The sequence below is a fragment of the Lytechinus pictus genome, chromosome 14, assembly GCF_037042905.1.
Source record: "Lytechinus pictus isolate F3 Inbred chromosome 14, Lp3.0, whole genome shotgun sequence".
In the NCBI taxonomy this organism is placed as follows: Eukaryota; Metazoa; Echinodermata; class Echinoidea; order Temnopleuroida; family Toxopneustidae; genus Lytechinus; species Lytechinus pictus.
In genome coordinates, this window is record NC_087258.1 from 8,875,912 (window position 1) to 8,902,938 (window position 27,027).

Consider the following 27,027-nt stretch of genomic DNA (forward strand, 5'->3'; position numbering starts at 1 on the left):
TCTATCTCTCTTGCTCTTCTTTTACCTCTTATTTGATGTTCGCATCATTGAATGTATTCTTTTAGCGAAGGTATAATTTATTTATCTATGTATTTTTCTTGGAACATCGTTCTCAAGCTCATAGAGCTTATGATGCTCCACTCATGTATATATATAATATGAATGATTATACCAATATAAATGTTATGCAATGTTGAAAATGATGTATATATATATATACATGTATGTGAATAAAATCAATCAATCACTCAATTAATAGATTATGATTGCCATGAAAATTGGTAGGAATAGTATGGAGCCGAGCATTCCATACAGTGCATTTTAACATTCTATTTAAATTTAGACTAAGGTTAAATCTAGGTTTAAACATCAGAACACCACCCATGGAGGTTAAATTGTAGCACACTTTAGATTAACCCTGGCCTATAAATGCACATTACATCATTAACCAACCATGTCCGTATTGCATCCCCACATAGATTAATGTTTTTTCTAATATATTAGCTAATTATATGCCACATTTTTCATACACCGTTGCTAATTTTAGACGAGGACGCAGTGACTTTGCAGAGTGTAGTTTAATGACTTCAATCATTTGCTCATTACTGGGTTGAATCTGTAATGGTCGTGTGCCCTTCAGTTATTATAAGACTAGATTTTTGAATTTATGTTTGAAAGGGTAAGATGGAAAAGTGACCTGGAAATGATATATTTGGATTTATTTGAAGACATTTTGGTCAGGAAATTCATTTTTCTGTGACATTTTGCATTGATATTTATTTCGTTCTTTGCAGTGTTAGTCAAATGGGGTGATTACATGAGCAATTGCTTAAATTCAAATCATTTCTCTTGAGTTTTTTGGTGTTATTTAAAAGAGTTTTCAATGGAGGAATATATAAGCTTATGACATTTGATCTATCCCCACTCCCTCTAAAAAGAGAAAACAATTAGCTTACTAAATTTTATTTTAGATGATGAAATCATAATTGTTGAATGGCATAGTCTAGATAATGAATTAATTAAATGAATAGATACATTAAAAAGGTAATTGAAATAATAAATAGTTTAATATATATATAATCAATATGTAAACAATAATGGAATGAAAGAAAAAATGATGACACACAATAAAACACTTTATGGAAATTAATTTTGTAAGTGCCTAATGTCCATATTGAAAAACAATGGTCATGGAGCTAGTTAAGTTTTCACATCTATCACAAAGACAGCTGCACAGGAATAAGGATCATAGAACTTGAATTTTCATTGACCATTATATCAAATAGCTCCCCCTATGTTGAATTGGTTATCACTCGTTCAATTTCCTGTCTGGTGTCACCTCTGATTTCCTCTGATAATGTTTACACATTAGTTGACTGAATATGTTGGTAAAAAACAAGTTATTCCAATACAGATTAATCTACATGAATGTAATTCCTAAGTCACCTCTTTCAAACCCATTCAGTATACCAATAGTGGATCCAGGATTTTATCATGGGGGGGGGGCACATAAAATACTTAGATTTTGCTGTGGATTTTTTTAAAAGTCTAAAATAGCACTTCTAAAGGAGGGAAGAAAAGGGGGCATTAGATACAGTAGGTACTGTTTGCATACAACCTTGGGCAAAAAATGTTGGCACTTCCATCCCTAGATCATAGGCTTCATTTACTACCAATTTGGTCTGATATCTGTTTGGTCCAACCACCACTTTGTCGTATACGCTCAAGTTTAGGCAAAGTTTCATTCGACGCGAAGATATAATATACAGAGGAAATGGTGGGTCATTTGACTCTATCCAGTACACATAAGAAACATAAAGTTTGTAATTAATCAGTGGTATAGATATAATGATCAAAGAATGAAATCAAATATATTATTTAAAGCCTTTTTTGTATTCCCTCCAAAAGTGTACGTCACATCATTATATTAATGTGTTTGTCCTAAGGCTATCAAGATGAGGATCATATTTAATAAAATTTATCCATGAGTAATGTCTTATACAAGTGTTTTCATCTTTTTTGTTCTGGTGTACAGACATCTCTATAATGTGTTTTTTCTTTCTTCATTCTACTTTTATCATGTTAGAAAGTTTGCAGGATGGAAGGATCTGGTTGTAATTTCTGTTATATTAGGGAATATATTTTCTATCAAATCTAATTGATATGATTTTCATTTGGTTCTGCTTCTTGATCATTATTTTTCAAAGTGAATAGTAACAAATTCTTCAAGGATTATTACCCCTGTTATCACCATACTTTTGTGAACACTTGTCTAACATACATGTACACAATGAAGCCTGGTTATTTTACTATAGTGTTAATTTTTTGGTGTTCAATACCTATGGGTGTATCACAGTATCTTTGGTCCTTTTACACCCTTTAGTGTTGTGTTTAATCTCTAGGGTGTAATTTAACACCTCAGGGTGCGGTCTTCTTAATCATTTTATTTTGTCAAATGAAATGATGGTCATTTATTAAGGATTTAACTCTACTGCCCTTTGAGTAAAATTCTATTAAATATCCACTAAAATTCACAGCCATGGTGCTTCTTTGAAATAATCACTTTACATTTGAATGATTATTTATCCGAATTTGTATAAATAGGATATTTATGTCTACATCTCGTCATTGTTTGGTTTCAGTGTCATCAAGTTTTTCTTGAAATATTGAATCATGGTATTGCTTGTGGACTATACTAAACATTACAAATAGAGTAAACAAATAGGGATTTCATACAAGAAATGAGGCATCAACAAAATGTTTATTCTCTTCTTTCTAAGGAAATCACTGTGTCATGAAATATGGTAGATATTGCTAGTTTTATTTCTTAGCAGTTACTGAAGAAGTAGACCCATTATGGTGGCTTTCCAAGAAAGTCTTTTAAATTTGACCTCTGCTTGGGTTTCCAACACAAAGTACCTCATTTCCTGAAGCTTGTGCTTTGTTTATGTTGTGATTTTTATCCAGAGTTGCAGCTTTCCACACTTAGCCCGATCTAATCCTGTCTGTTTTTGTTTTCGTCTGCTCCTAGATCCTCCCCTACAACCACAAGGCACAATGCATGGAAGATATCATGTCATCGACCGGAGCCATTGACGCGATGTCGGAGGAAATCATCAAGCCGGCCCAGCAGTATGAGAGCGCAAAATCACAGGCCCCCACGGTGGGGTCTGTCACCGGCATTCCAGACAGGGCAAAGGTCACAGAGAGAGGAAGTGACATCATGACAGGACCCAGCGAGACTTCCTCTACGACTTCGGAGATGACTGGTACTTCTGGGGAGATTGGAGGCACTGGTGTCATTGGTGGGATAGCCAATGATAAACATGGTAGGAAAAACCCTCTATCGCCTTCACAGCAGCGCAAGAATGCAGGCGGGAACACCACTGGTAGTGGGTCAGAGACGAAAACAAGGGTGGGACCACCACCAAAGCTGCCTCCAAAACCTCCTGGATTGCTAGAGAAGGTCAAGGAATTTGGAAAAGGACCTCCTGTGAAACAGAAACCAGCCGTGCTTCCAAAAGGAAAGGGTACCAAGGATCAGTCCACGAGTAGTTCACAAGAACCTTTGAGTCAGGATAGACTAGGAATGACAACGCTGAATAGTACAAACTCTTCCAACAGTGTGAAGGACACTGGTGTTTCCGGTGATGCATCATATGTTGGTAAACCTAGTGGCAGGAACTCTCCAAAACCAAGCACAGGAATGAAGCCGCCACCACCTCTTCCTGCACTTCGTAGCCCTGTCGCAGTGACACGCTCGCTGGCAGGGCAAGTGAATCAAACGAAACAACTCCATGATGGTATTCAACGCACCTGCAGCTCACCACCCGCATCTTCAAACAAAACCGCAAACGTGACTTCCTCTATAGACTCTGAAACCAAACACAGTACTGAACATCCACAACAACCCCCCAAGGTCATGTCTAGGGTGCATAACATTCAGGACCACCTAACACACCCTCACACAGAAGCCCCAGTGATAACCAAGAAACTCTCTGTCCTAGATCACCACATCAAAGTGCGGGAAAGAGCAGCTGTATTCGAAAAAATTGTTCAGGGCATATCGGAGGAGACAAGTATCGTCTCTCTGGATATAGATGCTGCAGGGGGTAGGAAACGTTCTGCAAGAAAGCCGGATGGGCCGGGTTCTCCAACTCTAAGTGCTGCCAGCGGGTCTGGAAACTTGGTGGAGAAAGAAGGAGTGGACACAACCCATAAAAGTTTATTGATCAAGACGGAATCGTTACCAGTGACTGGGCCTTCTCTTCCCATTCCTCGCCCAAGAAGTAATAGAACATTAATCACAGACTCTAACAAAGGAAGTATTCATAGTAAAGCCAACCGTCCAGTCCCCCAACCAAGAATAAGCCTTGTTCCTAAAGACAATACTGATCCCAATGTTGCTGCAGAAGCATCAAACACTGACTCAGCAAATCCTGATGATATTTATGATGAAGTATGTGAATTTGCCCGTAGTGATATCATTGCGTCGTTGGCAAACAGGGAAAGCGAAGTTAGCACATGTACGGTGAGATCGTCTGGTCAGAATGAAGCAACGGAAAACATTTATGAGGATACTCTCCTGCCCGATACCTACATGGAGAGTATCCCCCGTCTCCCCCCTGACCCCCCTTCCCCCAGTCCTACCCCTCTCCAGAACACCTGTCAGCGCCAATTATCCCCCCTTCTCCCTGAGAGAGGGCCCCCCATGAGAAGTGCGGCAGCAAAGGAAATGGTCGTGACTGATGAGTCGGCATCGCGTGAACGCGGAAGCATCTACGAAGTCTGCCTTTCCGAGGATGACCAGAGTGACGATAGAACAGCATTGGTAGCAGACACAACAACGACAGAGGACCAAGCAACGCACCAGGAAATGCCCGCTCAAACACCAGGGGATCAAATTATACCTTCCAAAGGTAAGATCAATTCTTTTCTTTGTCTCACCTAGACCAATCTGTAATTAGTTAATGAGGTAAAACAATCGTTAGGCGTTGAAAGTCCCCTTGACTCATATGCCAATTGAGTAGTCACTCATTGCTTCTCTGTATGGATCCTATTATTCATTTAACAACTGTTGTGTCATTTGTGGGGTGCTTGCCATTTATCTTTAATCAACTTAAAATCAAGTTCAAGGAACCTCTCTGTAATCCATTCTGTGTATCCTAATCTATACTATCTGTATAAGATTTTCCAGATTCTTGAATTTTTTTTCTCAAGAAAAAGTGAATAGAAATATGAAATGTATGTCCATTGATTTATAGAGTAGGATATTGAGATAATATATGCCCTATATTTATTTCTTTAAAGTTCTTGTAAAGTTTGTTTTCACTGAAAAGAAAAGATGTTAGTCACCTGATGATATCAAAATGCATACATGTAATACAAAATTGAATGATCGACTCAAACCAGATATGCATGTGAATATCTCTTTGTGGTCAACAATCCTTGTTGCCATTTAGAGAAATAGGAAAAAGGAAGTCAGACATTGCTGACCAATGCATGCGAGTGCCAAGCAGCATTGATTGCTTCCTCAAATAGCATTACATCAGGGATCATTGATCCCTAAATTGGCCACAGTTATGTAGTTTATATGCATTGCCAAGTGCACCAGCAGTCCTGCTTCACACGCAGGATGCCTCGATTCGGTTAATTGCGCAGGGGAAATGAAGCGCTAATGAATGAAACGTACAGATGGTGCATGCGTGTTCACACGAGGATACATTGATTGTATTGAGAAATGTATCTATAGTGCAAATAAAAGAAGCATTTTGACTAGAGAACAGACCATGTAAGAAACATGTAAGAAACCTATTCATGCAGGGCCACATAACCACAACAAGCATTTCAAGGAATTCATTCCTGCCAGGTACCTCACCTGGGTTGAGTGCAGCAGAATGTGAATAGATTTCTTGCTTGAGGAAAATACACCATATATGCAGCTATATAATGAACACCTGTTTACATTAGCTCATTCCAATTTTTTTTTGCACACAAGATATGGTTAACCATTTTATTAATGTAGGTAGCCTGAACGCAGGTTTAATGACTTTCATTTTAAGGGGATTAGCGGCTTCTGAGCTACCGTAGTGTTCACTATCTAACTTGTTCAACAGGAAATTTGTCATTTCAAGAATCTAGATTGCACCGAGGAGGATCATCTTCATCAGCCTCAGTTTTCAATTTTTTTCAAATTTTTGTGCTACTTCAGGGGGAGCAATTCATGAAACTTGCCCCCTCCCACCCCGATGATCATACTACATATGAATAGATGGCTATTTCATGGCAAATGTAAACAATACTCTATCTGATTTTAGCACATTTGCAATATCTACATCTTTATGCAAAAGACTTTATTGATTGAATATACATTATCAAACTCTGATAAACTTCTTATCCTTTAAATCAGTGCCATAGCCTGAACATTGGCAATTGAATTTCCTCTGCTTTTAATTAACAGCAGCAAGGCTTCATATAGTTGGCTCTCAATAAATTTACAGCAATGGGTCTTAATTATCTTGATGGTCACATGGACAGGCTATGTTCGTGCCGTACAACACATTACATGTAGGGTGATGAACATTGATAACATACATGTGTTTGGCAAAATGTCACATGCGAGATTAGGGATTACTGAAGGTGTTAGTTATCCGTTAGAAAAATGTGCAATTGTTCAGTGAGTTGTTTCGGGAGCAGGGCTAATTTATGCTGCGAAATATGACATGATTATGAGTGATTGCCATATTGCATGAGTGCAAGTCACTTTGTATAGCAAACTATTGCCTGCTATTTACACACAAAACCCCATTTAGTTTTGTCAGTCTTTCCAGAAAATGTAAAAATTAGGTTACTCGTTTATGGTTAATAATCAATTCTATTTCATTTTTATGCCAAATTTACTAGCGTTAGGTTTGACCAAATCTACAAGCAAATTAAATGTACAGTAATTATAAAGGTTATGGTAAAAAAAAAACAATTTTCAGCCAAATTTCCAAGATTGCCATCGTTATTATCATAACTAAGTAAAGGAGAAAATATTCATATTTCTATATTGCTACTTTGTTGAATAACTGTCCAAGGGTCTTCTTTTCAATACACAAATGTTTAGTTTCTGTGACAAATAAACTTTAAGCCAATCAAATGGTTCAATTTCAGCTAGTGGCTTATAACTGTAACCTGCAATTTTCCGTTGATGAAAATATCTGTAAAACTGGGTCCAAGTATGTGAAGTAACATTCATCAGCTGAAGATGTGAACTGATTGTGCAACCATATTTTGATTGTGCAACCCCAAAAAATCCCTCTTTTTCAAAAGAGCAAAAAAACTTCATGAAGTTTTTAGATAGGTTTTGAGCAGATCGATTAAAAAAATTCCCAGATTTAGGCGAGGTTAAAGTTGTTGAAACTAGTTCTCACTAAAATGTAAAAAAAAAAAATACAATGTTGGGGAATGGTTCAAGCGATCCGCAACTGGCGATTAAACATGTACACAAAATGAGAATTTATCAAAATGATGTAGGCTTATCATGAATCCTCCAAATGACCCTCGTTGGTTTTGTTACAATATCTTTAATCCATGCAAAGTCATATGTATTAATAGATATATGTCATTTTCGTACAGAAGTTTATTAGTCTAATAGTCATAAGTTTACAGATACTCCTGTCAATTTACTTTTTTTTAAACGCTTACAAAGAACAGGGGTTAGAGGAACTTAGTTATGAAAATCCCTTTCTTTAAAATTGAAATGTATCAGTCTTTCATGCATAGCTTGTTGAAACCTCTAGTATAACATTAATATTAGTTATTGCCTCTCCCTTTTCATTTGTTTCTTTGATATTTAATTGTTTCCTTTTCTTCATCTCTTTGGGTTTTTTTCTTCATATAGATGAAGAGGCTGAAACCAGTCTGGGAACCCAGAAGATATCTCGACAGAGGAGGTAAAAACTTGATTTTAATCTTTGAAAGCCCAAAAAAGTTTACTTCAGGATTTTAAGGAGGAAAACATTTTCTCTTGTTAAAATGTCAATCAAAGTGTTCTCTCTGATTTTTTGTTCTCAAGATTAAAGGACATAATAAGAAAGGTATCCTGTCTCAGCCTTTATGATTAAATGATTGGACTTTGACGGCCATGTGTCTTGCTTCCTCAGTTTCCTTTGAATGTTGACACAGCCCAGGTGATCTTTATATGGTCATGTAATATTTCCTCTTTACAATTACATGTATAAGATTCATCAATTTACAACAAGGAATTATATATTGATCGTGTTCCTCATTTCCAAGCTCTTGCTTGCCATTTTATTATAATGAAATCGCTTCTTGACAGCAACCATTGTGACATTTAAAAGTCTGTGCAAAGAATATGTAACATAAATTAAACTTGTTTAAAAAATGTTTGTTACCTCATTCAAAAGGCAAGTCCAACCCAACAAAAAGTGATTGATTGTGAAAATATGTGTGACTTTGAAATGTCAGTTTTCTTATTTTACTTCCAAATATTATAACAATTTTAGGGCTTTATTGGTTTGACTTCTCTCTGTTTATTTGAGTTCACTTGTTGTGGGGCTTGCCCAGTCTTTTCCAAGTTGTCTTTCATGCTTTACATCTGTGAGAAAAATATAAGTGCTATTTTAGTTTAGTTTTCATGATAAGAACTTTGGCGAGTCAACAGTTTTATCTATAGTCCCAGAATAAAGGAAATGATGTAAGTGAAATAATCATTTCACTGCTATTCTCTGCTAAGTAAATTAAGTTTGTTATCTGACTAACAATGGAGAACAAACCAAAACTATTCAGTTAACAATGACAAACTATTCACTTTCCCTGGCAAAGATTATTTCCAGGGTATATAGATCAAAGTTTTCAAGTAATACTCCACTACAAAGAAATTGCTGTAACAAAACAGCTCCCTATCCGTCAATCCATTATTTAGGATTTTTTTCATAATACAAATTTGGACTTGGATTATATTTGCAAAGATCTAGGCAGGCTCTTCGTCGTTCAGCAAAAGAAGATAGTGTCAGGTATTGTATTTGAATTAAAGAATATTTGTTTATCAACATTTTAACTCCCTAACCACAGAACATTACACTTTTTGCAAATGTTACCAGCCAATTTTTAGAATACAACCCAATTTTCATTTCATTATTTCATAGTTCTGTGAAGGTGCATGGATATAACACACTCTGACTTATTTTTCAGCAACACTTGTAATAAAAAATGATTTTTTTTCTTTTTTTTTCTTTATCAGCCAATCAACTTCCCAGAAGTTCACTAGCTTAAGAATTCATTATTAATGACACCAATCTCATTTTCTAATATAATTATTCATAATGTAAATATTTTAAGAGGTTAGAATAATTGTTGATGACTTGGAAAGTGTAAGACATTGTATGATTTAGGTTTATAGTTATGTTATGTAATTAAAGTGAGGTATGTGGTAAAAATTGATTATGAATCTCTTAGGAGTAAGTCATAAGTGAAGGTTACGATTAATGTAAGGTATATTTTTAGGGTTAAGGTAAGACTGTTGCTGGGTTTTCATGTTTAGGGTTGGGAATTAGGTTTAATTTCAAACTAAAGGTTTAGGTTTTTAAGGTTCTACAAATAATGTTTCAGTCTTAGATTACGGTGTTGGTACTGTTAGGGATAGGCTATATTGTTGTAAGCAGGATTTTTTTTTTTGGGGGGGGACATTGTATGGTTTTAATTAGGTTTAAGGTCTGTTGAGGTTTTGTCAGATATTTGAATTTGAATTATAACTTTGATTAGTGTTATGAGTATTTATATTACTTTAAGTTAGTAGAAAAAGATATAGGTTTTGGTCTGAAATTTGATTTAACATTGGGATTATAAAGGAATGTGTTGGGTTTGAGATATTCTGTGGTAGGTAAGTTGTAGTTATTAAGAAGGGTTTTGAAATCATAAAGGGTGGGAAAATATATTTTTTCAAATCATTGCTTTTACAAAATCATACTATAACACATCTAATGCATAGATTTTTATAATTTCACACCATTTTGCCTCTCTCATGCTTATCCACATGATGAATAGAATTAAGAAAAGTGCCTCACTCAGCTTCAAAATGAGAAAATTATCAATCTGTAAATATGTGGCTTCACTGTGAGTAGCCTAATCTATTGTAATCTGTGACATTATTGGGTCCGTATGGTGACTTTACATTTTCTATTTCTTCAAGTGATGAAAATGTTTATGTTTGGTGTCGAATGCATGTTTGGTTGATTTTGTGTATTTATAGGTAATGTTGTAAAGTAGTATTTGTTTGGTCTCATATAGTTAGAGTTTGGCGGAATTTGACTGGCATGGGGCCCCTTTGCCGCAGGTCCGACCCCCCCCCCCCCCCCACCTAAAAAGAATTAATATGCCTATTATTTAGTCTTAATCTATGATTCAATAATTTCATTTTTAATGCACAATGTCAATGGTAGCTAGACATTCAACATTCATATAATTGCACATGCCATTTAAAATTGAAAATACAGGCCTTCCATTGACAATTTTAGGTTTTCACCTACACCCTATTAACTTTAGGATTTAGAATGAATGCGGATCAGCTGTAAAAATATTGAAGAGCCAAAAATTAGATATATTGATTTGAAGCTATCAAATTTTAATCCAATTCCTTTAGGATATAAAAAACAAATCCTGAAGATTCAAAAGAAAATTCATTCTTTGAATGGTCAATATTCACAGCTAATCTGGATACTTCAAATTTAGAGTGTACATGTACATGCATTTGGCATTTAGGGTTTATACATGTACATGTATGTGCATTATCATACCAATTTTTTTCTTTTTAACAATGTATTCTCCGTATTTGATGTTTGCAAGTTTTAAAGGTTTACATGGCCTATACTCAGTCATGTGGTTTTTGGAAAGTGATTTCTGAATATGTTTTTTATAACATCACTCTTTCAAGCCTCAGTATTTTTCTTTGTTTTGCAGTTTTTACATCAGGGGCGGATCCAGCTGGATTAGATACAAAAGTTTTGATTGACCAACTATTGTGTACAAAAAATATATAGTCCATAGAATGGTGTTATATCCAATCCCGCTAGATCCGCCTCAGTCAGTGAATATTGAATATGATTTAAATATTGTTTCATTATTATTTATTTTACGATAAATTTGTTTACTGTTCAGTTGGTTGCATGTTTATTTTTTTAAATTCTAGTATTGCATGAAATCCCTTGTTTTGTGGTCAACATATTTATGCACAAAGAAAACTTTTTTAAGGTTGCCATGATGAAGAACAGATTAACATTAAGGTTTCATGGTACACCTTTTTTTTTTCTTAGACACATGTTCATATGAGCACTTTTATTTGGAGCAATTTCTGCTTCAGTTTATTTTTCATACATTTATTTTCTTTATGGTTTTGTTTTCATTTCAATAACAAATAATGTAAAAAGTTTTTATAATATTTAAAGTTCTTTCCTGAGGCATGCCGGTACACTTCAAGGCAATTTCATGGTCAAATTTCTTACTTAATGATAAACAAAAAGTTCTGATCTTGAGATCAAAGTATTGAGGGTAATTGAGGAAATTTCCTCAAATGATTGGAAATATAAATTAAATATACACAAAAATTCAGGTATTATTTAAATCTCTCTTTGAACTCAAACATTTCAGCTGCTTTTGTCATATTTTTTAGTTACTTAGGGTATCTAAAGGGCAATGGTTTGCTAAAGTTATTCACCTATGTCCTATTTCGTGAAACTGCTTATAATGAAATTACAATACAGATTGAAAAGCTACTGAATCATAAGCTTTTGATTGGCTAATGACAGATTTGTTATTGATATTTGAGCTTTATGAAACTATACTCTGAACTGGGAACGAATAAGACACAATGATTTGAACTGGTCCATTATTGTGCACCAACAATATGGTCTCTGAAATATTCTGGCTAACCTTGCTAGATCCACCATTGCCAAATGTTCTGTAAATTTTACTTCAGTTTATATATTCCTCTCTCGATAATTCAAGGAGTCATATACCCATTGTGATTAATCCATGTAACCTTTGACCCCTTCATCCACAGGCAGCAGAGGGTTGCCGTCAAGATGCGCTCGGCGGAGGGTTCTGGCTTGATGCAGAGGAGGAATGGAGATTTGAAGAGACAGGGGCGCTCCTTGCAAGACGTCAACCAAGTGAGAGATGCAGAGAAAGTTCAGAAGGCAGAAGAGAATGGAGTTAATGATGTAAGGATAAAGCATCTTAATTCTTAAAGGGGAATCCATCCCAAATAAAAACTCGTTTTAGAGGAAAAATAAAAATCAGACAAGTTGTTAGGTGAAAGTTTGAACAATATCGGACAAATAATAAGAAAGTTATGAATTTTTAAAAGTTGTAAATATTGGTAATCACTATATGTGATGACATAAAGGCAAAGACTACTCTGCCATGTACTCCAATACAGAATTGTTTTTTTTTTAAGTTTTACTTCAAATTATATTTTTCTTTCATGAAGACATAAAACAATATACTGCCTGGGTTATATTTAGATTACTTCCCATGGGAATGGTTACTTAGGAGAAAACCACAAATCCCTGATAATTAAAGGTCAAGTCCACCCCAGGAAAATGTTGATTTGAATAAATAGAGAAAAATCAAACTAGCATAACGCTCAAAATCAAAATCGGATGTAAAATAAGAAAGTTATAACATTTTAAACTTTCGCTTATTTTTCACAAAACAGTGATATGCACAATTCAGTGACTGTAAATGTCAATGATGTCCTTCACTCACTATTCCTTTTGTGTTTTATTGTTTAAATTATACAATATTTCATTTTTTACATATTTGACAATAAAGACCAACTTGACTGAACCATATGTATTAAACAATGCTAATTCCACATGTTCATGGAGGAATTAATTGTTGTTTCACTTGACAATGAGAAGAAAATAAGAATATTTAATATTTCGTATAATAAAATACAAAAGAAATAGTGAGTGGATGACATCATCAGTCTCCTCATTTGCCTACTGACCAGGATGTGCATATATAACTGTTTCGTGAAATTAAGCAAAAATTTAAAATGTCATGACTTTCTTATTTTCCATCCGATTTTGATGAAGTTTTCAGTGTTGTGCTTGTTGGATTTTTCTTTTTTTATTCAAATCAACCTTTTGTTGGGGTGGACTTATCCTTTAAGTAAATGGCCTATGGGAAAGTAGTCCTTGCCCCTTGTCATAATTTACTTACCCAGTTGCCAATTTCAAATCTACATAGTCTTTGGAATCTCAATTTTAAAGCAGCCTTAATTTTCTTTTTGCTTGTCCGATTTCTTTCAAAATTTCACCATTCAGTTTTATTTATTTTTCTCCTTTCCCACACATTTTATGACCAAGGCTGGATTCCCCTTTAAAGGTAAATGCTAGTTTTTGTAACGATATCAAAATGAGTTCGTACAGAATCCAATGAAATGACCACCAAAGTGTCTGTTTGTATAAATAAAACGCATGTGCCAAAGGATTCTGGAAGAAATTGTGTAATTGCTGAGAAATCAGCAAATAAGCACAGGATTCGGGTAGAGCGTCGGGCCCGACGCCCAAAGCAATAATTATACACAGTCCCACGTGCACTTATCTGTGTTGGGGAAGTTCAGTCTGAACATTTTTCAGCGTAGATTTCAAGATTTCACAAAGTTCAGCTTATGTAACTGTACCAGATCTAGATCCTCGATGATATACTGACAATTAAGTCTGGTTTTACAGACTTTCTCATGAAATCAGTGTTTACTGCAACTACTGGAATTTCTCTTTAATAAGACAGTTATAATAAAAATAATAATTTAGTTTTTATATAGCGCTTAATACATCAGAACGACATCTCATCGGATCCTGGCATGCCCGCACACAGTGTCTGCTCTTTCTCCACTCCCTGGGGAGCATTCCAAAAAGACTTTCTTCCAAGACTCAATTGCTAGGCATACTACATAGGATTTTGCATCCTACCGGGTACACAGTTTATAGAAACAATCTGAGCATGGGCAGATAAAGATCATTTGAACAGAAATCTAACACCCTCTCACATGACATTTGTAACATTGCCTGATGTACCACCACGCAGGTCATTCAAACTAGATTCTGAACATCGGGTCTCGAGAAGCTTAAATGCGAATCATGATTTTTGTTTGTGTTTTGCAACATTTGTCATGCAAATTGTTTTTATCAATTTATTTCTCATCGAATTTGAGTATTTTTTTAGTACTTTGGTCTTTTTACCTCCTAAACTTGGTGCTCATAAGAAAGAGAATCTTGACATTAAAATGACTGATATAAATGATTTGTTTTTTTGACAGGTCACGCAACCAGTTGCACCTGAAGAACTCTACATGTCTCTTTGCGATGACCAAGGATCGGACGGCAATGAGTATGAAGAAGTGCCTACCATGATGTCATCAGAGGAGGAGCCTGAGAAAGAGGAAACAGCCGTGGTCATGGAGATGTCTTCTACCGTAGAACAACTGAAGGTTGACAAGGAGGAAGTTACTGAAGCACAGGAGGAAACAAAGGCTGACTATCTTTACATGGAATTGGAAGAAGAGAGGAGAGATTCTATTGATGACATCTCCGATGGCAACATCCGAGACCGCGCAAAGACGAGTCCAGAGAGTGTCCGAGCTGCCGGAAGACAAAAAATGAAGAAGAAGCGATACAGCGAAGGTGCATTTGAGGACTTTGTCCCGTTGTTTTTCAAGAAGGATGCTCCTGAAGATGGGGAGAGTACAAAGGACCAAGTTCCGAGAAGTAAGTCCCAGGGTTCCATCTCAGACACTACCAGACCTCTGTCTGTTTCGACAGCAGTGATGGAAGACATCCGCTTGATCCGCGCAGAACTCGACCGAAGGAATGCTCGAAGGCTGGATGACGAGAAAGAGGAAGAGGAGAAGGCGGCGCAGTTGGAGTCCCTTGATCCGGCTGATGGTGAAGATACTGATTCATATCAGTATGTGACTGAGGTAAACTTTGGCAACGAGAACATGTCTTCAGACGAGAGTTCCGACTATGAGCAAGTCACTGATGATATGAAGCATGTTCAAACCTCTGGTGCATCCTATGACCTTGAGGAACATCGTAGGACCTTGTCACGAGATGGATCACATGTGAGTGGTGGTAGCGCCACCAGTGATTACCTGATGCTTTTTGAAGATTGGAAGGCTGTGGAAGAGAACGGGCTGATTGCAAGACGCAACAAGGGTTCCAATGAGAAGAAGGAGAGGAGGAAGGTCTTTGCAACGGATTCGTCATCTTCTGATGCCAACATGACCCAGAGCACAACTCAAGGTAAGTCCCCCAAATTATCTTGGTTTTCATATGCAAGGAAGTTTACAAGAAGTAACATTCATTCAAAGTATTATTCAATATTCAAGATAATAGAGGTAATTTCCATTTTATGCCTAAATCCTAACTTTCAAATAGTCATCAAACACCTCTCCTAAGTGTCAGCAACAAAGCCAAACACTTGAAAGAATTGGTAAAGTTATTGTTACCATGTTGTGGATAACCACTAATACCCCTTCTGTGGCCAGAGTGAATAATGTATGTTGCATTGTTATCCCTCATTTATTGTCAAAGAATCATTTATCCATATGTTGGAATTGTGGGGGAGGAGAGAAGGTAAATATTCTATTCCTCAAATCGCTGTGACTTGTTCCCATTGTAGAAGGGAAGTTTGTAAGGAATGTTACTCAGTGGATGGTTGACTGTTGGGTAGATACATGTAGGTCAAGGCCAAACATCACCCTCTTATAGGTCTCTTGAGTTTGCATTATCTTTTCCTCTGCAGAACGTTCTCTTCTTATAGTAGTCCAAAAGTACATTACCAGTCTTGTTGAGGGACATGTGCACATGTTGACTATATGAATCGCTAAATCTTCAAAAAAGAAGGACTGTGTTGCATTGCAAGTTGTATACAACAGACTTTAAAAGGCTTATTTGTTTTGTATTTATGCCCAAATAAATCATTGAAAGTCTGATAGAGGAGTTCTTATCAAGGATGTTTCAATTCATTTGTTATTTTCGAACATGACTGGTATTCCTCTAATCCAAACAATGATTTTCATTGATTACTGGATATAAAGACTCACTGCTTTTATGTCCCTATCCTTCTTTTATAGGTGAAAACAAAATAAAACTGGGAATTTTTTAGTTCATGTCCCTTAGAGTTCATACAAGGAAGTCATCTGCAAAAACTTTACAAAAACATGATGATATACCTATCCCTGCTGTCACAGTTTTTTTTGTGAAAGTGACTCACTCTTTCATTTTATTGAAGTAGAAATACAAGGAAGGATTTAGATTCAAACTCTGCCCCCCCCCCCAGAAATTGTTTTTGACAAAACTTCTTTTTTCTCTCTCTCTCCAGTTCAAATTTCAAAATGTGTTACAATTTATCTCATTACGTATAGAATAAAGGATAGTTATTGAACCCCCCCCCCCCACCATTATATGTGTATTAACGCCCTGGCATGTAGGCTTCACCTTGAACTAAAATTTAAAATTGACAACAATTTCCCAATGAGTCAGTTGTTTTTGTTATGGTGCGATGTATCCTTAATTAGTGCTTGTCACTGTTATAGATAAGGATATGGAAAGTTTATGAATAAAAAGTTGATGTGAGATGATTCATTAGTCTTATAATATGCCATCAAAATTTATTAATAGAAGTTCATTGTAATTTTCTACTTGGTTCTTAGCAGAAGGGATATGAGAGCTTCATTAATAGCAAGTGTCAGCAAAAAATAAGAAAGTTTTGGAATTGTAAAATTGTGATTGGTCATAAAAAATTTAGAAACTCTTGTGTATACCCTTTCAGAAATGCAACATTTGCTCATCGGGTAATTCTCAGAGGATTTAGATTAGGCCTGTGATGGTTTTTTTCAGAATGATGCAAGGATTAGGATTAAGGTTGGGCTTAAGGTTAGAATATATGTTTGACTTAATTAAATGTGGATTTTCCATTGGAGCAATTATCATGAAACCTCTCTTGTAGTCCCTCATTTAGATAAACATATATATATTTTTTTTTATTCCTACCATTTTTCACTATTGACTAAGATTTGCAAAAACTTTCCCTACAAGAATTATATTCATTCACACAAAACATTGAGCAGGTGAGTGTTTGAAAAAGCTGTCCGTAAGTTACGAACAACTTTTATACAAACGACTGGTGGTCCTTTCTTGGTAAGTGATACACACCAGATTTCATCTGGCATTGATTAAGAAAGGGTCACTGGTCATTCATAAAGTCGCAGGTAACTTACGAACAGCTTTATGAAACACCCACCTGGGTTTTTTTGTGTGTGAACTGGCCATTAATTAGTAAATTTGATGAATCATTGTAGTAGTATCACAAATAAACATGAACTTGGCAAATATTTAACAGCCATCCACTCATCCAAAACTTTCCTGGTAATTGATCAAATCACCAGTTTGAGTCATCGTCTAGAATCGACCATTCTATGTTTACGGTTTATTTGTGTCCATCGCCTGATCTTAATGAGTTATTTTGGCTTAATTGCGTAACACCCACCAGTTCTGAAGTGAACATGAAAGATCAAAGGCTACCAAATAGGAAGTGAGGTCAATCAAATGTGACTTTACAGTTTCTACAGCATTGTGGGATTTTTGCTTTGTTTTTGTTGTTTCTTTCCCTTTGTTTATACAACACTCCTTAACTTGAGGTCTCTTCACTCTTTTATTTTCATTGTCTCTTTCTGTTTCTCTCTCTCTCTCTCTCATGCTTATACTGTCTCTCTCCCATGTTATTTATTTATGCCCCTCTCTCCCCCTCCTCTAGCTCCTCCTCCTCCTCTAGCTCCTCCTCCTCTCCTCCTGAACTTTCTTCCATTTTCTCTTGGACTTTCCTGCTGCCAGTTTTCTATTTCTGTATTCAGTTTTATTAACAATGTATTTTCCTTTTTTTCAACCCCCCTGTTTATTTGTTTCGTTTGGTCTCTCATTCCCATCTCTTTATCCCTTCCCTCTTGTTTCCCCAGTCATTCTCTTCCCTATTTTTACCTCATTATCTTATCCTCTCACTCTCCTTTCCTTTCCTCTCATCTAATTCTTGTTATTTCTCCATCCCTCTCCCCTCTACTTCACTCTCTATATATCTCTTCTCTTCTCTCCTCTCTCTGCCTTCTCCCCCCATACATGTACATGTACCTCCTTTCTTAGTGCCCAGTACCCAGCCTTCATTTTTCTTTAACAACCTATCCACTCTTTCTCCCTCTCTCTCTCCAATGTATCCTCAATCCTCCATCTCTTTCTCTCTATCCCTTCCTCTCTTAGCTCTTCTCTCCTCTTCCAGTTGGATAGTTTTAACCAATCATGAGTGTCATACCGCAGACATCCCTTTGTCAAAAGTTAATGATTGTTTAGTATCCCGGTTGCATGTTAGGTTGAATTCAGTTGTTTGGTTAATAGTTGGAGCTTGAGCAGTATTGACATTGCACTGGAATGCTATTTTATGACCCAATCGTGTATCTATTCGAGCATCTGCGTACTTGTAATCCATTGTTTCAATGGAAGCCGAAGGAGGAACGGATTCCAATATGTGGGCTACTTTGGGTCAGCGGTTGTCGCTGCTCACGAATCATTTGACCAAAATGATTAGCAGTGAGTTTCAATGTTTTTTCTTTTAGTTTAGAAAGGAAACAAGCTCTTTTATGATTTTTATGTGTTTTGTAGAATATTAAGATAAGGATTATGTAACATTCCCTGTCCTTGCATTTTCATGTAGTACATTTTGTGTAGTTGTCAGCTTTTCTGCTAACATTTACATATGGGTACATGATCTATTTTTATGTACATTGACATACTTGTCATATCCTCTTTTTTAAGTTGTTTTGTCAGGGTTTGGAACACAATGTTTTTGTATTGCTGTTTTGTTTCAAATAACTTATTCCGTCTAAAACCTTTTCGGTTTAGTTGATTATTCACATGGAAAAAATGTAATTTGCCTACATTGGACATTGAAAATACATCCTCTTGAAAACAAAACCTGATATGGCACTCATATCCTGGTGGGTGTTTCATAAAGCTGTTAGTAATACCTTGGTCACATTTGTTCTACGGCAGCCGTACGGCGAGTCGAATACAGCCGTTTTAACATTTGTTTGTACCAGATTTACATATAGGTGGTTTTAGTAAAAATGAATAAAACGGCTGTTTTCGACTCATCGTATGGCCGCCGTAGAGCAAATGTGACCATGGTATTAGTTAAGCGCGACTTTATGAACGACTGGTGAACTTTCTTATGTGCTAAATAATCACCAATGAACACTTAATGGTGAATATTATTTACCACAAGAAAGGATCACCAGTCATTCTTATAGTCACTCTTCTTAACTTATGAGCAGCTTTATGAAATGGCCCCCTGCATGGTCAGTTGCTTGTGGGTCATCGGTCTTCTGATTCTTTGAATTTTCAAAGGCGGCGCAATAGTTCAGTTGGTAGATCAGTCATCTCATAATCCTGTGACCCAGGTTTGAAACTATTTGTGCCCATTGGTCAGGCATTTATCCCCATTACTAGGTCTCTAGGAGAGGACCTAAAGCCTTTGGTCCTCTTGTTGCTTGATTACAGACATTCATGCTTCCTTACCAATCAGGTGAAAAAAAATTCACCACTACTACCAAATAATGTACAAAGCAGCCATTAACTAATTGTATAACAGATGAAATTTATTTTCATTTGTTTTATTTTTCAAAATGTATAGGATCTTTGGATATACAAGATCTTTCTGATTCACAGATGAATGATGAAAATGGAGTCTATAGGTAAGAATCATACATGATATCAATACTATGATAATGTTAGTCATGAATGATGTGCGTTAGTGGTGTGTGTTATTTATGTTCAAAATACCTTGCAGAAAATGTAAACTTCCATCTATTTCATTTAGAAATGAACACAATCTTATACCAATTATGTAAGTTATTTTTTACAATGAAACCTGTCTTTAAAGACCACTTAGGGGAGATAAGAAATATGATAAGTGATAGATTAATGATTTGGTGAAATGTGATCACAGTAGAAAATTGACTGTAAACCCTGTCACAGGGAGATGAATAGGGGAAAGAAAGTTCAGAAACCATACACTTGCTTAGATTCTTCTTAGTTACTTGATTATAGACCACACCTGTCAAAAGAACAGCATCAGAAATTAACTCTTAAGAAGGAGTCATACTCATCAGAATATTGAAAAGGGGGGGGGGGGGGATTTCGTCAGACGTGACGCGGTCCTCAAACTTCCCTAATCAACCTAACACTCATCAAATGGCTTAAAGCACTGCCACTGGCCCAACAAAATACATAGGCCTATACCTATCACCATTTATCCAGTGAACGTGGCTAGCTTCAGTGTCTGGTTACCATGGTAACTAATTAGAACCAATTTCCTTGATTTCTTATTGAACTGACGTGGATCAGTTGGTGATATGATGTAGATTATACAGATTGTTAGCGTGAGTTAGATACATGTAGGTGTTGCGAAGAGGGCAATGGAAATTTGTCTATACCCTATGTGTGATTCAATTTTCAAATAATAAATTGATAAGCCTTATAACTTTAATCTTAAAGCCCATCTAAAGTTTTGAGTAAAGGGTGAATAATTGAATTTAGTTGAGTATCATCTTATGTATTCTAATTTCACACAAGTGTTGTGGCCAGTAAATCTGTAACACTGGTGTAAATCAAAGCCAAAGCAGTGAACCTATTGTTTAGGGGGGTGAACTATTGTTTCACCCCCCCCTGGAATAGTATGATGTCATGGATTTATGATCTGTAATATCACAAACATATTCTGAAGTCAGGTTTGATTTAAACTCTGGTTCTAAAGCTGTGGTTTAACTATGGATAGCCAATTTTGACAAACATTTCGAACAGTAGAGGTTCATATTATTAGCTCATTTGATTCTCAAATTATTCTTAACTGTCTGGGAAAGATAAATAAGACCACTGTCTTCACCATTAAAGAATTAGGAAAAAGCACAGTAAACCTTAGAAACAAAACATATTAAAGAATTGTGACATGTTTGGCTTCCCATAATTTTAGCACAGAGACCATGGTCTAAGTTAAACTAGAGTTCAGAATACAGGCCTATACATCTTACACCATCACATCACATACGGCATGTCACATCACACGACATTACCAAGTCCCATCGTTCCTCATCCTAATTTGTATTATGAATAATTCAATAACCATACTGTTCTGTTACCAGATCATTTGATGCCCCCGGTAGCCCAGAAACACACCCAAATGGGCACAAGATGCTGAAACAAGGAGGAATATCATTACCCGGGTTAGAGGTGACCCCGCCCAAGATAACACATCCGGTAGAAGCCCCGCCTCCTCCACCTCTCATGAAGAAACCATTGGAAAAGGCAAGTGTAAGTACTTGAACCATCTTTGTATAAGATTTATTTGGTTGAAGTGTAGAGTAGTTACAGATGACGTCACATGGCGGGCTTATGGGACAACCTGTGCATCAGACCATAACAATGATCATGTCAATAATTGGATTCATCTACAACTTGCTAAGCCGGAAAATACATTGTTTTATCCTCCAATATGTCTACTTCTGGGAACGCTCTATTCCAGATCACTGCATTCTGTATGTATCAATATAGAGATGAAAGAACACATGATTTTTTTAAAGTATGGGACTAAAATGATGAATCCCACTGCTGCCACTGTTTCTTAAAGACATAGGTATAATATGACTTAAAGATAAAATTTTACTTCAAAATCAATTCGATCATCTAATTTTTTCACATGATGGTCTTTTCTTTTTATACATGTAGCTCAGTGGAGCTAATTCACCCTTAATGTTATTAGTTTGTTTTAGGTTCATTTTTGCATACTTTCATATTCAGAATATCTATTTCATTTCTATCTGAAAACTGTCACAAATCATGGATAGTATATCTTTGAATATAGAATAATTTTAATTCATTGTACATGTAAGGCTGCGTTACTTGGATCCATCATACAAAGGCTACATATTTCTTTCCAGGAACTTTTAATTAATCCTTGGAGTACTGATATTTTTTTACATGGGGCATCCAGTTCCTATAGCTAAAGTGTTAAATAAAGATTACAATGATAAAATAAAGCCAAGTGAACTTGCCATGCTTATGTATTCAAATTATTTCAACACCTTGTGCCACTTCTCCAGTCATTAGTTCATAGACGTAAACAGTGAGCAGTGTATTCACATGTGTGTCGGCATGTGCCGTCTCACCTTTATGCCCTGACTTGAATTAATTATGTTGTCAATCATCAGAGTAATGTGGTAGTTTTAGATTATAGTTCCTGAGATAGGGAAGCTTGACTTCGGCAGACACCTTGACGTTGAATGATTTATTTTTCAATTTTCTGCTAGAAGAGTTTGAAGGGCAGGTACAGACTGATGTCTTATAGAAACAAAGTTAAAGGTCAGGTGGGTGTTTCATAAAGCTGTTGGTAAGTTAAGAGCGACTTTAAGAACGACTGGTGAACCTTTCTTATGCGCTAAATAATCGCCGATGACTATTTAATGGTGAAGATCATTTACCACAAGAAAGGATCACCAGTCGTTCTTCAAGTCACTCTTAACTTTACAAAAAGCTTAACGAAACAGCCACCAGAATTCACAAAGGAGGTTTAAACTAGGAGGGAGTACAAATCCATGGACTGTGTGGATTTCTTGTATTATCATGCTTCATCCAAGCTGAATTTAGTGCCCTTTGCCAAAAGCATGCATTTACTCTGGGACCTTTATCAGTGTACTCGCCAAAATAAGCACAATTATTGTCATGAAATCTGCATAGTTCATGGTTTCTACCCCCACGTAGTTTTAAACCTCTTTTGTTAATTCGAGCTAAAAGAAAACATTAAATGAGTTGAAAAAAATTTGATCGGAAATAAGAAAGCTGTGAATCACTTTGTTGACTTTTATGGCATTACGTGTATTTGTAATTATGAATAAAGCCATAAAAGTAAACAAAGTGAAAGCAATCAGTATAAATCAAAATTTTCATAGTTCGTGGTTTCTACCCCCACCTAATTTAAACCTCTTTTTGTGAATTTGAGCTAAAAGAAAACATCAAATGTTTATTTGACGTTGCCAATCCTTTTTCTAATTTTTGACTTACATCCATCCTTATGCATTTACAGCTGCCGGTTTCATCAAGTGGATTTTCAAGAAAACCTTCTAGATTTGTCGGTAAAGGTAAGCATTCCTTCAGTTTAATCTTTTGTTTTCTTAAGAAAATATTTTCTCAAATTCATAATCAAACTTTGAAAGAGCTTGCATTATTGCACCTGAAAAGAAAGATAGCTTTCCCAATTTCCAATTGTTTGTTGTTTTAGAAATTTGGGTATAGTAATGATAATAATATGGTCCATTTATATAGCGCAGCTTCTATAAATTAATTGCATATACTCTACTCATACCTGCCAACCATTCCGATTTTGGCGGAATTATACCGATTTTTTAGCCTCCATTCCGAATTCCGAATTTTTAAACCGAAATTCCGATTTTTGGGTCAATCAATATAGTGTTGAAATTATTGAAACGGCTGTATGATGCGACTAACGCATAAGCGGCTGTAACATACGACTAACGCATAAACAACTGGAGCGCACGGCTAAGTGCTAAGTGCACAGTTCCATTGCAATTGCATGTGAAAATTACGAGCAGCGCGCGGCCGATATTAGCGTTGACTTCCGGAACAAAATGGCGGCTGACATCGGCTCGCGAAAGTGCCAGTTTTCAGTGAGGACACGTTTTCAAAATCCACGAACATCGGAAAAACCGTGAAAAATTCACTTTTTTAGACCCCTTGTTTCCTAACTACGATGTATAGAATTAACGATGGTGATATTTTTGACGCGAAATATGGTGATTTAGTAAGAAAATTTCACTTTTTATTCGAGGTTTTGCCCTTTTCGCCGGATGATTTTGTATTGTGGAATGAGTTAGTGAATGAGTCGTGTTTTGTTGTCTAGAGTGTGTTGGTAATATCATTGATGAGTCTGCTGACCGGCTGCTTAAATTACCCGGCCGCTCGGCCGGCCGCGCCGTGCACATGGGGAGGCTCTGCTGCAGTTACTCAAGTTAGATCTATCCCTACGCAATGTTAAAATTGATCTGTACTTTATTTTTTCGAATAATTGTCAAATTTGTGAGAAAGAAATAAAATTATCAACTTTCGAGTCAAGTTGAGCCATCGGAGCTGAACGCCAAATCTACTTGCTTCGCTTGCCTAAACTCCCGGCGCCCGAGTTGCTGCGCCTCAGCCTCCCAGTCTCACCGGCGCACCGCAAGTGCAGTGGTGGTTGCGGGTCGGGCGTATGCCGCCGTAAGCTTCGGCTCCGTTTTTGTCATGGCTGAAAATCTGCTTTCTTATGCCAACAAGCACTTATCTAATAAAGTTTATGATATAACCTTGTCCTCAGTCACTACTCCTGTGTGGTGAAATATAAACATGAATAAGATGACAATGTTTGGCTTATTTTGATGCATATGATAGACTTGATATAAATGATAAATAAATGTTAGATTTTTTTGCACTCAGTTTTTAATACAGTAGGCCAACTTGAATCTGAATTAATGATACAAAATATCCCTTGGCCCAAAACTCAATTGTATTCTTGAAATTATTTTTTTTCTGATTAAAAAGAGAATCTTTCCAGAAACTTTCCAACAATAGAGGGCATCACAATTTATTAAAAAATTAAATTATTCCTAAGTCTATATAGATTTCAATGAAAACAAATCACACCTGAATGAAACTGGGTGTATTTTTTGTCACAAACGTGATATCTTCAAGACCTTTGTTTTAATGTTTAATTGACAAATGATATTATATTACATATAAGTAGACTAACGTTACATGTAGGTCATCCTGTGGTATGGTAAATAGGGTAAATTTGCTTTAAAAGGGGTAGAGAAATGCTAATTTTACATGCAGAAAATGCAGAGTCCCTACCATGGGAGGGGGAAACCATCTCGCGCGCGACCCGTTCGGGGCCCTCGTGGCTTTGATACTGATTTTTTATTATCAAAGGTTGGCAGGTATGTCTACTGCGCTTGATACTTGGTATCATATTATTACCCCGGCTGTAGCTGAGCTGCCGTATAGGCGCTAAAGCATTCAAGGAATAAATCCTACCGGGTACCCATTCACCTCACCAGGGATGAGTGCAGCACAATGTGGGGAAATTTCTTGCTGAAGGAAAACACACAATGGTTGGGATTCAAACCCACGTCCCTCTGATTGAAAGACGAGAGTAGTAACCACTAGACCATGACGCCCCCCAGGATTCCACCTGATGTACCCCTCCCCCATATCTGAAATTGATTTCCTTTATGATTTCAAGATCTTCACACAAATCAAGCATTGAATGCATACATAGATGGTTTGTTTGATTCTTGTCTTATTATACTCTTTGTACAAACATTTAAAGGGCAAACAAACTAGCCGCCATAATACCCCATGAACCTCTAGTCCTCAACTACTCATATCTAGCCAAGTTCATTACCCATAATGCATCATTCCTGGCAGTGTTGTCTTGTAATATAGGCCCATTTGAATTATATCAACATAATTTACTACTTGATATCGTGTCATTTTATGTAAGCAGCGAAACAGAAACAGGTACCTTTCCTCTTTAAAAATATTTTAGTTTCTCTACGCAAATGAAATTATAAGCTAATTTATCACTGTATTACTAATTAATATCTCAAAAGGTATATTTTAAGACTAGCTATTTATATATAACACAGTCAATGAAAGACAACACACAGCATTAAATCATTTTGTTTTTTTGTCTCTCTTGAATTCCTCAGAACCTTTGTTCCAGATTTACCAGGCTGATCTACGAGTCAGGGATTCCAAGGTGATCCTGAGGCCGCGAGCCGCCCGAAGGAGTAAGAAGCCTCCCCTACCGGCCAGACCATACCTCGCAAACAGGAATCAACCACCACCACTACCCCCTCACCACCCCCAGGGCAATAAGCCAAGTCTTCCAGCTGCCCCACCCCCACCCCTCCCAGCCAGGAACAATTCAAACCTGTCAACCGTCTCGAACATATCAAACATCACCAACAAATCTCTCGCATCAACGAACTCATCAAATATCTCGCAAAATGCCTTCAGCACAGAAATCCGCTCTTCCCTACAGAAAGAGCTCTTCACGAAACTCAACACGTCGTCGGAGATGTCGAAGATCGAGAACTTCACGCCAATCAACAACAACATCCGCTCAGGCGACAGTCATAAGATTATGGATAACAGTCGTGCCTTTAGCGGGAACAGTGTTTCGGAAAACGCTAACAATGTCGCGGAGACGTCGCAGTTGGACGAAATGGAGGATCCGACGTATATGTCGGGCAACGATGAGGAGTCGTCGTCGACGATGTATTCATGCGAGGATGAAAGTTTGAGTGAGATGGATAGGAATAGAACACATGGGAGCAGTATGGAGACAAGATCCTCACAGCAGTCAGGCGAGGGCGCCAGTGATGAGGATCCTATTTATCAAGGAGGATTAGGGGATCCTATATACCAACCAGGAATGGAAGATGGAATATATCAGTCTGGTATGGAGCATCCGACCTATGGTGGAGGAGAAGGTGAATATTCCTTTTCTTTTCCTAGTTTCCTTGGTTGGGAGAGGGTCCGTATCATTTTTAATGTCTCTAACAGTGTACATCCTTCACCTGTGCACATTGACATTGCTATAACTAGATGTGACAAAACTCACCACACTTTTCAATTTTGTTAGAATCTTCAGCAAGATGAAGGCAATTTATTCTTTTCATAATGCATGTGCCACAACTATTCTTTATCTTAAGAGGCCTGTGGTCCAGCCACATTTACCTTATTAAGACAAATATGGCACAGGCAGGAAGTAAGAATTGAAAACTGAAAGAAATTATGAATCCCAAGCGTAGAGCAGAATAAGGTGCAATGACTTCTACTTATTATATTGCACCTACATGTA

The 27,027-nt window shown here is 36.7% G+C and overlaps 1 protein-coding gene across 4 annotated transcripts in view; it reads left to right on the forward strand.

The window, feature by feature from the left end:
* The window catches only part of LOC129275930 (uncharacterized), a 50,739-nt gene that overhangs the window by 6,333 nt on the left and 17,379 nt on the right, over nt 1-27,027 (forward strand). The window contains exons 2-10 of one of the 4 annotated variants that reach the window (XM_064109777.1): nt 3,032-4,919; nt 7,886-7,937; nt 10,051-10,119; nt 12,062-12,221; nt 14,327-15,311; nt 19,750-19,810; nt 21,257-21,419; nt 23,194-23,248; nt 25,871-26,656. In XM_064109777.1, the coding sequence (XP_063965847.1) occupies nt 3,032-4,919; nt 7,886-7,937; nt 10,051-10,119; nt 12,062-12,221; nt 14,327-15,311; nt 19,750-19,810; nt 21,257-21,419; nt 23,194-23,248; nt 25,871-26,656 (4,219 nt within the window). Of the gene's footprint in view, nt 1-3,031; nt 4,920-7,885; nt 7,938-8,975; nt 9,021-10,050; nt 10,120-12,061; nt 12,222-14,326; nt 15,312-19,749; nt 19,811-21,256; nt 21,426-23,193; nt 23,249-25,870; nt 26,657-27,027 lie in introns of those variants that run through there. The other 3 variants (XM_064109779.1, XM_064109780.1, XM_064109778.1) reach the window with 3 other exon arrangements.